This window comes from Oryx dammah, unplaced genomic scaffold, assembly GCF_014754425.2.
Source record: "Oryx dammah isolate SB20612 unplaced genomic scaffold, SCBI_Odam_1.1 HiC_scaffold_23, whole genome shotgun sequence".
NCBI lineage: Eukaryota > Metazoa > Chordata > Mammalia > Artiodactyla > Bovidae > Oryx > Oryx dammah.
Window position 1 is genome coordinate 77849294 of NW_024070207.1, and position 14980 is coordinate 77864273.

General features: G+C 35.9%; 1 protein-coding gene across 2 annotated transcripts in view; it reads left to right on the top strand.

Annotated features, from left to right (window-relative positions):
• The window catches only part of RP2 (RP2 activator of ARL3 GTPase), a 52836-nt gene extending 42547 nt beyond the window's left edge, over positions 1-10289 (top strand). For both annotated transcript variants that reach the window (XM_040265834.1, XM_040265835.1), the window contains 2 exons: positions 6362-6447; positions 7894-10289. In XM_040265834.1, the coding sequence (XP_040121768.1) occupies positions 6362-6447; positions 7894-7977 (170 nt within the window). In that variant the 3' untranslated portion in view covers positions 7978-10289. The remainder of the gene's footprint in view (positions 1-6361; positions 6448-7893) is intronic.
• The last annotated feature ends 4691 nt before the right edge of the window (positions 10290-14980 follow it).

A 14980-nucleotide genomic window follows, 5' to 3' on the forward strand; every position in this document is an offset into this window, starting at 1 on the left:
AGCCACACTTGTTTATTTATTATGTTTTGCTGCTACATCTCTGCTGCAGAGATGATTAGTTGTGGCAAACATTGTATTTAGACACTAAGCCTAAAATGTTTCCCATCTGGCCCTTTACAGAAAATGTGTGCTGACCCCTGATGTAGTAGTTTCCCTTGAGACATTCCATTTGATCCAGGGATTATTTAGAAGTATAATGTTTATTTTCCAAACATTTGAGAGATTGTCCAGATATGTTGCTATTACTGATTTCCTTCCTATCCTTGTGTCATTGCTATATGTTTTACTATTATATATGCTGCTGCTGCTGCTAAGTCGCTTCAGTCGTGTCCAACTCTTCACAACCCCATGGACTGTAGCCTACCAGGCTCCTCCGCCCATGGATTTTCCAGGCAAAAGTACTGGAGTGGGTTGCCATTGCCTTCTCCATTATATATGCTACAAACACCTAATGCATTGTTCACATTATTAAACTGTCAGTTTTTTCTTTTTCTCAAGGATTTTAATAGACATTCAAGAACACATTCAATTTATCAGAAGTTGTTCCTCTACAAGAGTTGTCTGCTGTTAATCCCCTAACCACAGAAACGCTTCTGGGCATCTAATATCTTTTCAGCAGAAATAAGAAATAAGGTTGCAAGATTATTGTAGTCACTCAGGAGAGAAATATTGTCCAGTAAGTCCATTGTCATGGAAAGAGGTGGAGAGAAGGGAACAAATTCTAGATATGCTTTGATCATTTGTACATAATATCACATATAAAGCCCTTATTTCTATGACTTATATACACTGCTAATCAGCAAAGAGAATCCAAAAGTCCAATAAAAAGAAGCAATGGATATGAAGCATTCACAGTACAAGTAAGTGAGAAACTCAACATCCTTCATTATTAGAGAAACGTAAAATAAAAGGAATATGTAAAATATCCTTCAGTGGGAAAAAATGGAGGTACTTAAGAGTGTGATCTCAGTGTTGAATAACTATACTCTTTATTTCATTTTTTTAAGTTTTTAAAAATATTTATTTATTTTTGGCTGCACTAAGTCTTTGTTGCTACACAAGGGCTTTCTCCAGTTCTGGCGAGCGGGGGCTACTCTCTAGTTGCAGTGTCAGGACTTCTCATTGCAGGGGTTTCTCTTTTTGCAGAGCACATACACTAGGCACACGAGCTCAGTTGCCTTGCGGTATGTGGGATCTTCCAGGGATCAAACCAGTGTTCTCTGCACGGTTGCAAGGCAGATTCTTAATGACTGGACCACCAGGGAAGCCCTTTATTTCAGTTTTAAAGAAAGCTTATGGAAGAAAAAGTTAATTTTTATTTTTCTTTTTTATATTCATCCTACTGCTTTAAACTTTTTACCATGGTTATTTCTAAATATTTTCATTTACCATTTTTTTGTTTCTCATGTCATTTATGCAGGGCTTATTTTCTCCTTTTTTGATAATACAAGCTTCAACACAAGTGTAATAAAAGTTCTGGACAAGCCTTATTCACAATCTTAGAAATGAAGTAGCATTGTTTCCTCCATTTCTTCTTCTTCTTACTCCTCTTCTTTTCTCCTTTTCCCCCTCATTGTTCCTCCTTCTCCACAGTTGCCAGCATTTCCTACTGGTTTTCTTTATTTTGTTCCTTTTCTTTCTTTTTTACTGCCCTTCTCTTCCCTCCCTTCTCCCTGAATTATGCATTATTTCTCTTTCACAAATTCTTACATGACTTCAAGAGAGCTTCTCAATAAAAGAGGGAATCAGTGTGATATATGAACTATTTTTCTCAAAGACTATTAGTCAAATATTCTTTTTTAACTTTGGAAAAAAATTCTTTAACAGTTACCATGCACTCCTAACTGTAATATTTCTTTAGAAAAAATGAAATTAACAATTTATAGTAAGCTCTCTGTATATCTTTTCTGAAATAATTTTCAAATTATTGAAATAAATGCAAAATGTCATTTTCAGAATCCTTTTTAGAATGTGTTTTGCTAAGTAGAGAGAGATAAATTGAGTCCCCTGATGATCTTGGCATTCTGCCTTGAGACAATTGCAGACTTAAGTTTCAAGAAAAGTGATACCAGGAAAACCTGATGGTATCCTTCAATTGAAAGGAATAAGATCAGTTTCTCTGGGTGTAGGCAGATGGGTTTTATAGGAAATAACAGTGAGGAGCAGCTTTACAAAGAAATAACTCTAAATTTCTGCTTAGAGTTCTCTTAATTCTGTTGTTGAGTATTAAGCTATGCATGTGTAGGGTAAAACCAAGTTTCTTCTGCAGTTCTTTTTCATGTCCATTGTTCTCACGTTTTTCCACAGTTCTTTTCCATGTTCTTTGTCCTCAGGTTCTTTCTGCAGTTCTTCTTTTTCACATTCACTGTCCTTCTGTGGTATAAATTGATCCATATTTGTAAGAATTGGAACCTTAAGTGTCAACAAGGGACTTCCCTGGTGGCCCAGTGGCCAAGATTCCACACTCCCAATGTAGGGGGCCTGGGTTTGATCCCTGGGCAGGGAATGAGATCTCTGTGCCACAATTTAGAGTTCACATGCTGCAACTAAGACCCAGAGCAGCCAAATAAATAAATAAATTTTTAAGTGCCAACTAGAAAAATATATCCACAACCTAAATGTTAAGAGTTGTGTTTTATTTGGGTGGAAAGTTTTAGGACTTCAAGCCTGGGAGACAGCATCTCAGGTAATCCTGCTCCCTAAACTGTCCATTATTTTTAGAACAATTAAAAATAAGAAAAATATAGACATATTTTACTGGAGGTTTTAGAGCATAGGAATGCCATGGTCCCTTTAAAATGTAGCTTTTATCATTCTGGTCACTCTAAGAGAAAAACGGAGAGACCAGCTGGGAGGCTGTTGCTGTAATCTAACTGAAACGCAATACTGGCTTGTTCCAAGGTCATGTTAAATAACACAGAGTTCATTAGATAGGATATCCAGAAATCATTTTTGTTTACTTCAGAGTCTCACATTTTTTTCATGATAGTTCAAATATTTAGATTTAAAGCTACTGCAAGCTATTTGATAAGACACTCACATTAAAACACCGAAAACATGACCAGTGATCTTCTTGACTTCATAATTCAGTTTGAAATAATCACTTGAAGTAATCACTTTGAAGTCATTGTAGTCCTCGTCATTAGATGACTGGAGATGACTGCTACTGCTGCTGCTGCTGCTGCTGCTAAATCGCTTCAGTCATGTCTGACTCTGTGCGACCCCATAGACGGCAGCCCACCAGGCTCCCCCGTCCCTGGGATTCTCCAGGCAAGAACACTGGAGTGGGTTGCCATTTCCTTCTCCAATGCATGAAAGTGAAAAGTGAAAGTGAAGTCGCTCAGTCGTGTCTGACTCCTAGTGACCCCATGGACTGCAGCCTACCAGGCTCCTCCATCCATGGAATTTGCCAGGCAAGAGTACTGGAGTGGGGTGCCATTGCCTTCTCTGCTTCAGAGATGACTAGAACTGCTTAAAAACGGCATTGTTGGTGGTGTAGTTTTTTTAAAATCTAGGGTAATGCACACATGTTAATCAAAATTGATACGCTTGTCCACCTTTTTGGTTGATGTTTCTTTGTTGGCAAATTAAGTCACTTATCAGAAGTTCCTAATGTTCTATTCAAAGGATAGCAACCAAGTTACATACTTGGGTAATTCTACCAAAACTGTATTTCCAAATTATAGATTTTATTGTCTTTGTAGAATACAGGAACTTTCAGTAATAAATGTCTGACTTTATACATATATAGTGTGTATATATATATATATTTGTGTGTGTATATATATGTATCTATATATATATATGTATCTTTTAGTGATCCTGAATAAAAGCATATTCCATTCTACCTTAATTAAAACTTTCCATTCTCTGCAAAACTGGAAACCATATATTATCAACTTTTTCTTTTTAGTTCAATATTTATTCAGTTTAAAATGTATTTTTAAACTCTTTTTTGCAAATTTCTATATGTACTATCTCTAAAGTAGCTTCCAATGACTCCATGTGTATCCATACCCCAGTTTTATCAACTTTTTGCCATACTTTTAAAAATAATCTATATTCTTTTCTGCTGAAGTGTTTTAATCAAGTTTTGATATGTCCTGTCATTTCCTCCCTAAACATTTCAGTATGTGTCCTAAACAAAATGAAGTTAAAAATGACTGTTTTCTTTTTAAATAAAGATATAATTTATATACTATACAAATGTTCTCCTAAGTGGTATGTATTATCACATCCAACATGATTAACAATTTCTTAATATCTACTGACTAGTCCATATTCAAATTTCCCTAATTGTCTAAAAACATTCTTTATGTATTTTTACAATTCATTTGATCCAGATCTAAAATTGGCCTTCTCACTCACTGGAGGTGGTGGTTTTGTATCTTATATTACTCTTAACCAGAAACAGGTATTCCCCATCCCCTGTTTGTTTCATGCCTTTGTCTTGTAAAAGAAACCTGGTCAATTGTCCCATAGTATGCATGGGTTTGTTTAATTTGTCCTTCTGTAGTTCTTGTGGATTAGAAGTTAAATCAAAGCCTTGTTTACACTCAGGTTTAAGGAGTTTATTTTTTGGGGGGGGTGGTGGAGGGTAAGAATATTTCACAGGTTGTACTCTTTTCTGTAATGAGAAGGCACATAATGTTTGATTGTTGTACTTCTAGTGATGCTAAGATTCTTAGGCTCAGGTGGTGACAATCTTTTTATTGTAGTTTCCTGTCAGTCTTCCCTGTGGGATGCTAAAGCCATTGATGATTGTTGCCTGATCCAGTTATTTTATTAACAGTTTCAAAATGATCATTTTCTAATTGTGTCACTACCTCTGCATTTATTAATGGATATTAACAAAACTTCTTGTACACTGAGCTATTTGACTAACTTGAAATATGCTTCATATCAGAAATGCAAAGTAAATAAAGGAAAAATCATTAAACATCAATTTTCAGAGTAAAAAGTTGGTGCCCTAGCAACGTTCAATGGTGTCCAATGAATTTTGTGTCTTTTTTGAATGTTATGAGCTCATGACTTTATGTGTTCGGTATGTTTTAATAAGTTGCCATCATTATTCCTTCTGATCTCACTATGTATCATCTTTGGCCATTAGTAGCCTCTTCAAGCTGGCTCCTATATCCTTTTGATAAAACCCTATTGGTCTTTGATAGCCTGATTGTTTTTTGGCTCAACAAGATATTCCAGGTTGATCTTATTCGTTTCTTGTCTCAGACATAGACTCATCCATTTGTTTTTTCTGAGAAAATATTTCTCAGTTATCTTCTTTACTCAGCACCTATCTTGATCTACATACTGTGATGCTGCCAAAGCTCAAACTTGTTCAGTGTATCTAATTGTATAGTTGACTGTGACATAGCCTGCCTTTTCTATATTTGTTGTCTGTATTAAGTCACAAGCCCTTTTCTCTCCTTCTTGTGCCTTGTTCTGAGGCACATGTCTACATTCATCTTAGTATTTCATTCCTTAATACTTCATTATCCTCCCTTGTTCCATATTGTTTAATAGATTAATGTCTTTTTTCAAGAAATTTATAATTTCCTGGAGGTCAGAACTTCTACATTACTGGGAGATAAAGAGCAAATCTATTAGGAATATAACTGAAAAAATTGAATTGAACTGAAAGGCATGTTTGCCAATAACTTGACACCAGTAGTGCCAGTGCTGCATTTAAATCCCAGCCCAAACTGAATCGCGAATCTTTACACCAGAATTTCAAGTACAGGTGGTTTAAAAGTAATCAAATTAAGTATGGAAAAGGAGGCACAAATGTTCTATCCAGAGAATTAAAAAATAAAAGCTTGTTCTTTGGTTCTAGAATATAGTTTTATGGTACATTCAAGAAAACACTTTCAGATGATCATGACTTTTGGTACCTGGCCTCAATTCCTACTTGGCTTCGCTTCATTATTGGTGGCCCAAAACTTGGCTGTAAGTGGGGGAGTTGGAAGAAAGACTGGCTGCCTGGCAAAATGACTTGAATAGCTTTTGATCTTATTTGTCATTTTATCAGCTATTTTTTGTATTGCTAAATGGGTGGACTTTTTATAGTTGTCATAGAAGAATGAAAGCCAGAAAAGCCAGACTATTCACAACACTTAAAAATGTGACACTAGACTTGTAATGGCACTGACACTATTTGTCATGGGATAAAACTCTATGTTAATTTGTTTTATGATTAGAGTAAGAAGTAGCTGAAGTGATGTGTCCTATCTGTCTACTCTCTTCTTTCTTTTCTCTTACCCCCAAAGAAAAGGCTGTAGATTTTTCAAGGAAGAATAAGAAGATTAATTTGAGAATAGATTTGTATTCATGATAAGACAACACTTCCTGGGTTTGCTTATAGGTCCTGTTATTGCCTTGGAGTTCAATGGAGATGGCGCTGTAGAAGGATGTCAACTTATTGCCAACGAGACATTCAGGGGGACCAAGGTACAAGATACTATTGACTATATTTCAATCAAACCTTTCATTTCCTTCTCTTTTCATTACAATTAAATAGTACTTTTAGCACATCATGATTTTTAAAACTTTTGGTAAACAATTGAGAACTAAGCTTTGGTTTTTCCTTGCCAAACTGAAATTTTAATAGCTTAAAAATTTACAAAGTGTCTACATGTTAAAAATCTCAATCATACGTGTTTCTAAAGTCAAATGTCTCTTCAAGTTCTTCCTTTTTTAAAAACAGTGATATGTTGGGACTTCCCTGGCAGTGCAATGGTTAAAAATCTGTGCTTCCAGTGTAGGCAGCATAGGTTTCATCCCTGGTCAGGGAACTAAGACCTCACAAGCCACACAGTGTGGCAAATAAATAAAAATAGTGATATGCTGAAAATGTTACATTTCTAAGATTGTATACTTTAAATGGACAAGCCTATTGCTCAGTGTTCACTTTTATTTGCTTCAGGAATGCTTCATCAAAACTTGAGCTATATCTAGAAATCATTACATGTAGGTATTTTCTAGATGTGGTTGATGAGTCTAAGAATTTCAAATTTTAACTTAATATAGCTTAGAAACAAACATATAAGAGGATTAAATGAGTATACGTAACTTTTTAAATAAATATCTGAGAGGAAACGTTTGGTTTTGTAGTCTGATTTAGCTTATGGGCCTTTGAATTTGCATAATTTAAAGTACTTTGTCTTTTGTCTCATTTGATCATTGCAACAAGTACTAAGGGAGAGGGCAAATATAATCAGATTGAATAGAAAAGGAAACAGAGAGAAAATGTTTATATGATTTGGAGCTTTTAGATCTGAATGAGTTATAGATTATCTAATCCAACTTTCTCATTTTACAGATGTGGAAATGGAGCCCAGAGAGGTTGATTAAATTGTCAGCGTCATTCAGCTAGTTATGATAAAGATAAATAGAACTCAGGTCTCCTCTGATTTCTGGCAGACATTTATAAAAGCTGTTTTTGAAGGGTTCTATTGAATACTGCTTTGTTGATGTTTGGAAAATAGTTAATTTAAAATTAGTAAAATATCTTTAGCAGCTTTGAAAAAAAAATATCAAGTTTTGCTTCTTGGTCTATTGAGATTCTTATTAGAAAATAAAAGAAATTAAGAGTTCTTTACATGAATCTCTTTATTCAGTAGCTTTCATAATATTGGTTTACATATTTTAAAAACTGAAATTCCAAGAGTAGTAAAATACAACCAAAGCATTATAAAGCAAAGACTTTAATTATATCATAAATGCTTTAAAAAGAGCTCCATTTACATCATAGCTAATTGAAACTATACTGCATGAATTCTACAGAAAATCCAGAATTTCTTTTAAATAGCAAGCTTTTACTGTTTTGTGGAGGATATGGGCTTTGGAATTTGGGGATTACTAATACGTTATTTTTTTCTCTTACATTTAACGTAGATATTTGTATCAGAAAGCAAGGAGACGGCACCTGGAGATGTAGACAGCTTCTACAATTTTGCTGATATACAGATGGGAATATGAAGTGGAATGCAGAACCAAGGACTTCGTATTAAGCCTTTTCAATTTGTGTGTTAGCAATGGCTTTTTTTTAAACTGATGCTAAAATTGTTAAAGTCATTTTTAAAATAAATTGTTGAATGCTGCATCATTTACATGAGATTTGGAAAGAGTTCGTTTTAAATTAGTTTTAATCAGCTTAAAACCCACTTAACCCAGTTCAGTGAGATTGTAGGTTTTCTCTGCATATGATACTGTTATTAGAAAACAGAAGTGACTAGCAGTTCATTATTTTAATCCTAATTAAACATTCTTTCAAATCTCTAATTTACACTTTACTCAATACTCTATAATACTTGTTTGAGAATATCTTCCATTTTCTTTTTTAATTTAGAAGGATTCCTTACTAGATGATCAGTTAAAATGAACCTGTGTACATTTTTCATGTATACATATCCAGTTAAATATTTGCTTCCTAGTTCCATAATCTGGAAAATGAGATTTTGTATACAGAGTTGACCTAATACTTTGTAAACTGAATTTTTTAATTAATAGGTATTTGATAACCAGTTTTGCAAGTAACTCATGTTGGTATAACCGTTTAAAGACTAAACAGTTGTATGCTTATTTGAATATATTCCACATTGTTTAGTTTTGTAATACAACTGTTAGATGACTTTTCTGCTTCCTGGTAGGAAAAGGTATATGGAATAATGAAACTATAGAAGCCCAATCGCCAGCAGTTGACAAAGGTGATTACTGTTTTATCAACTCTTATGAGCTATTAGAATTAAAACAAAACCTTGCAGCATTTTTACGTAAGAAATACTTAAGCATCTTGATGAATTATGCAGATTGTTAAGAAGCTAGATAAATTCCTATCAATCAATGTTCAAGTCTGATAAAAATTATTTTGGTTGCTTTAAAGCATTATTTTCCAGATCAACCTGAATGTAATAATTTACCAGGGGGCCGGAGGGAGCTACTTATTTAAAAATCCATATTCTTGGACCAATCCTTAGGTGCATCGATTCAGTGCCCAGGGAAAACTGATTTAAGAGGGTTGTTGTAACGGAAAGTAATCAGAAGATTTTGATAGGTTGATCTTGTGAGAAGGGACTGAACCTGCCATCTACATCATGTGCTGTGTGCTTTAGTTGCTCAGTCGTGTCTGACTCTTGCAACCCCATAGACTATAGCCTGCCAGGTTCCTCCATCCATGGCATTTCCCAAGCAAGAATGCTGGAGTGGGTTGCCATTTCCTTCTCCATACAGAGTAGCTAATTGGAAGTTAGCTTTCATACGTCTATTTTTAAATTTAATTCTATTTTGATAAAACTAAGACTGAAAAAAATCACTTGTAAAAATTCCTCTTAAAATTGTAACTAACAATTTATTTTCATGTTTAAACTCTTTGTGGATATTTTCAGATTCATTTACAACTACTGTATTGTATGTCCAATGTTCAGAAATAATACATTAAAAGACTTTTCACTTTAAACTAATAAGTAATGTTGACCACCTACCCTGTGCCTCACCTTGTATTAGCATCATATCATTTCAGTCTTTTTACAAGAGCATTCTATATTATATAACCTCTCATTAAAATCAAAATGATTTTATAAGATGCAAATAAAAATCAGTGATGGATTTAATATAATTTTGATCATAATTTACAAATGAGCTTTGCCAAATAGTGGTCAGAGGGCATTAATTTTTCTCATAGATAAGCTAAATTAAGCATATTCTTTCTGATCATAATTATATTATTAAATCTCATTATTCACAATTTAAAAAATCATAATACTTTTTGTCTTCCAAAAATATAGTACAATGTTATGCAATGCTATAGACTGAGTTCTTTATCTATGGTATTTTAGCAAAAACTCAGGAAGATTACATATAAGGCAGATGTTAATTTAAAATTTTCCACTAAATTTAGTGTCTATTAACCAAAGCCTAAAATTTTATACTCTTCAGTTAGGTAAGAGCTTTTACCCAGATTTAGTTTGTCTTTTAGGACAGTTCTTGCTTCTGAATGTTTGAAAAGATTTTTAAAAATAAGTAGTACTATGGTTATTGTTTCTATCACCTTAAACCTTGATTATGATTAGTATTATACATTTTATTTCTGAATAGCTTTTGGATTCATGCAAATGTATTAGCAATGAAAACTTAGTAATTTTATTAAGTTTATAGATGTTTGACATTATATTAGATTATTTCTCTTGTGTCATAGTACTGCTTTTTACTTCTATATATTTATGTCTAGCTTTTGTATGTAATTTATCTAGTGTTTATAAAATGTGATTTGTAATAAATATTGTCAAAATGAAGTTGATTTAACACTAATTTTTGAAGAGCACTTCTATAGTATAAATTTATTCATATGTGTACCAAAATTTGATCATGACACAACTTTTTTAATGATAAAAGTAAAATACAGTGGTCTAATCTGTCTTATGTTAGTGAGAAATGAACTGTATGCCATGTTGTGTGTACAAAGCTCTCTGGAGAAATGCAGAGGAAGTAGAAAACTTATTTTAATCTGAGGAATTTCCAGTATCATGTTCCCTTTGATAAAAGATACATTTTGTTATGATTGAATACTTACTAAGATTAGGCATGTTTTTCTTCCATATTTGAGAAAATAGCAAATTGTGACATACTTTCAGGTTTATTCAAGTAGACCTTATTTTTAAATTACTACCAAATTTACCAGCCTTTCTATCTAGCTTCTCCCTCTCCCAGCCCATAAATCAGAGAAACTTCAGATTGGTGAGTTTTTAAAATAATATTTATTATTATTATTTCTATGTATAAAGCTTCTACATGTACATTTAGAGCATTAGGGGAAAAAAAAACAGAACTGCACAAGACAGCAGCAAAAATTACTTCCTGCTTATTGGATAATTCTTGCTGTGCTGAGTTTAAAATTTTTTTTCTCATTTTTAACTCTGTTTTCCATAGAAAGAGAAGATATTGTAATTAGGGTATGATTCTCCTTCAAAATCCATTCTAGAAAATATTTCATCCTTTAAAAGTATAATCTTAAAAACTCAAATTTCATTTTAATTTTAGTAATTAAAACTTTTTTGTAAAAATGGTTTTGGGTTTCTTTTTTGGTAGAGTGTTTGAGGAGGGGAGATGATCCCCTGGAGAAGGGAATGGCTACCCACTTTAGTATTCTTGCCTGGAGAATTCCATGGACAGAGGAGCCTGGGGGATACAATCCAGGGAGTCACAAAGAGTCAAGCACAACTAAGTGACTAACATACTGCATACACACCTTAAAGTTGGAGAAGCTTTGTCCTAGACTATTAGCTCCTCAAGCACTAAAATCAAGGCTTAGAAACCTTTGTATTCATAGAGAGTAGCTTAGGGTCCTGTGAAAGTGAAAGTCGCTCAATTGTGTCTGACTCTTTGAGACCCCATGGACTATACAGTCCATGGAATTCTCCAGGCCAGAATACTGGAGTGGGTAGCCTTTCCCTTCTCCAGGGGATCTTCCCAACCCAGGTATCAAACCCAGGTCTCCCACATTGCAAGCAGATTCTTTACCAACTGAGCCACAAGAGAAGCCATTAGGGTCCAGTAATGTGATCATTGGAACTTTCTTGCTTTTTCCATGATCCAGCAGATGTTGGCAATTTGATCTCTGGTTCCTCTGCCTTTTCTAAAACCAGCCTGAACATCTGGAAGTTCACGGTTCACGTATTGCTGAAGCCTGGCTTGGAGAATGTTGAGCATTACTTTACTAGCGTGTGAGATGAGTGCAATTGTGCGGTAGTTTCAGTGTTCTTTGGCATTGCCTTTCTTTGGAATTGGAATGAAAACTGACATTTTCCAGTCCTGTGGCCACTGCTGAGTTTTCCAAATTTGCTGGCATATTGAGTACAGCACTTTCACAGCACCATCTTTCAGGATTTGAAACAACTCAACTGGAATTCCATCACCTCCACTAGCTTTGTTGGTAGTGATGCTTTCTAAGGCCCACTTGACTTCACGTTCTAGGATGTCTGGCTCTAGATGAGTGATCACACCATCGTGATTATCTGGGTTGTGAAGATCTTTTTTGTACAGTTCTTCTGTGTATTCTTGCCACGTCTTCTTAATATCTTCTGCTTCTATTAGGTCCAGACCATTTCTGTCCTTTATCGAGCCCATCTTTGCATGAAATGTTCCCTTGCTGTCTAATTTTCTTGAGATCTCTAGTCTTTCCCATTCTGTTCTTTTCCTCTATTTCTTTGCATTGATCGCTGAGGAAGGCTTTCTTATCTCTTCTTGCTATTCTTTGGAACTCTGCATTCAGATGCTTATATCTTTCCTTTTCTCCTTTGTTTTTCACCTCTCTTCTTTTCACAGCTATTTGTAAGGCCTCCCCAGACAGCCATTTTGCTTTTTTGCATTTCTTTTCCATGGGGATGGTCTTGATCCCTGTCTCCTGTACAATGTCACGAACCTCATTCCATAGTTCATCAGGCACTCTATCTATCACATCTAGGCCCTTAAATCTATTTCTCACTTCCACTGTATAATCATAAGGGATTCGATTTAGGTCATACCTGAATGGTCTAGTGGTTTTCCCTACTTTCTTCAATTTAAGTCTGAATTTGGTAATAAGGAGTTCATGATCTGAGCCACAGTCAGCTCCTGGGTTGTTTTTGTTGACTGTATAGAGCTTCTCCATCTTTGGCTGCAAAGAATATAATCACTCTGATTTCGGTGTTGACCATCTGGTGATGTCCATGTGTAGAGTCTTCTCTTGTGTTGTTGGAAGAGGGTGTTTGCTATGACCAGTGCATTTTCTTGGCAAAACTCTATTAGTCTTTTCCCTGCTTCATTCCGCATTCCAAGGCCAAATTTGCCTGTTACTCCAGGTGTTTCTTGATTTCCTACTTTTGCATTCCAGTCCCCTATAATGAAAAAGACATCTTTTTTGGGTGTTAGTTCTACAAGGTCTTGTAGGTCTTCATAAAACCGTTCAACTTCAGCTTCTTCAGCGTTACTGGTTGTGGCATAGACTTGGATAACTGTGATATTGAATGGTTTGCCTTGGAGATGAACAGAGATCATTCTGTTGTTTTTAAGATTGCATCCAAGTACTGCATTTCGGACTCTTTTGTTGACCATGGTGGCTACTCCATTTCTTCTGAGGGATTCCTGCCTGCAGTAGTAGATATAATAGTCATCTGAGTTAAATTCACCCATTCCAGTCCATTTTAGTTCGCCTCTTGAGAAATCTGTATACAGGTCAGGAAGCAACAGTTAGAACTGGACATGGAACAACAGACGGGTTCCAAATAGGAAAAGGAGTACGTCAAGGCTGTATATTGTCACCCTGCTTATTTAACTTCTATACAGAGTACATCATGAGAAACGCTGGGTTGGAAGAAACACAAGCTGGAATCAAGATTGCCGGGAGAAATATCAAGATGACACCACCCTTATGGGAGAAAGTGAAGAGGAGCTAAAAAGCCTCTTGATGAAAGTGAAAGAGGAGAGTGAAAAAGTTGGCTTAAAGCTCAACATTCAGAAAACGAAGATCATGGCATCCGGTCCCATCACTTCATGGGAAATAGATGGGAAAACAGTGGAAACAGTGTCAGACTTTATTTTGGGGGGCTCCAAAATCACTGCATATGGTGACTGCAGCCATGAAATTAAAAGACGCTTACTCCTTGGAAGAAAAATTATAACCAACCTAGATAGTATATTCAAAAGCAGAGACATTACTTTGCCGACTAAGGTCCATCTAGCCAAGGCTATGGTTTTTGCAGTAGTCATGTATGGATGTGAGAGTTGGACTGTGAAGAAGGCTGAGCGCCGAAGAATTGATGCTTTTGAACTGTGGTGTTGGAGAAGACTCTTGAGAGTCCCATGGACTGCAAGGAGATCCAACCAGTCCATTCTGAAGGAGATCAGCCCTGGGATTTCTTTGGAAGGAATGATGCTAAAGCTGAAACTCCAGTACTTTGGCCACCTCATGCAAAGAGTTGACTCATTGGAAAAGACTCTGATGCTGGGAGGGATTGGGGGCAGGAGGAAAAGGGGACGACAGAGGATGAGATGGCTGGATGGCATCACAGACTCGATGGACGTGAGTCTGAGTGAACTCTGAGAGTTGGTGATGGACAGGGAGGCCTGGCGTGCTGTGATTCATAGGGTCGCAAAGAGTCGGACACGACTGAGTGACTGAACTGAACTAATGTGATCATTACATTTAATAAATATTTCTGACTGAATGAATTAATCCAGTGCTTCATTCTATTAATTCTTTATCAGATCTTAGTCTTTCCTGTAATTCCTCTCTTCACATACTCTCCTTGATTGGCTTTGGAATAAAAACATTCTACAGTATTTACTCCCTGCCCCCTCCCTCCCCGTTTTGTGTTGAAATAGTAACCAGGGTCTCTGCCCACTGAGGCTCCTAGGGAGCTTTAAGAACATCAGTGGTATGCATTGTAAACAGATAAGAGCACAGCAGTTTCTGACTTAACTTTTCATCTGATGTTCATATTCAGGTTTTATTTAATGAGGAAAGTTAAGTCAAAGCCATTCAGTCGTGTCTGACTCTGTGCGGCCCATGTATAGTCCATGGAATTCTCCAGACCAGAATACTGGAGTGGGTAGCCTTTTCTTTCTCCAGGGGATCTTCCCAACCCAGGGATCGAACCCAGGTCTCCTGCATTGCCGGTGGATTCTTTACCAGCTGAGCCACAGGGAAGCCCAAGAATACTGGATTGGGTAGCCTATCCATTCTCCAGCAGATCTTCCCAATGCAAGGATCGAACCCAGGTCTCCCTCACTGCAGGCAGATTATTTACCAGCTGAGTGTGATAATTTATTGCAGAAGCAGTTGGAAACTGCTCCTATATATCCTGGCCCCTCCCTCACCTCTTCAGAACAATTCCTTAGAGCTTTCTGAGTGGCTGGCTCCTCGGCTATAGTCCTCTCTCAGTAAGGTTCTCAAATAAAACATAACTCACAACTTTTATGTTGTGCACTTTTCTTCAATGGGCAGTAC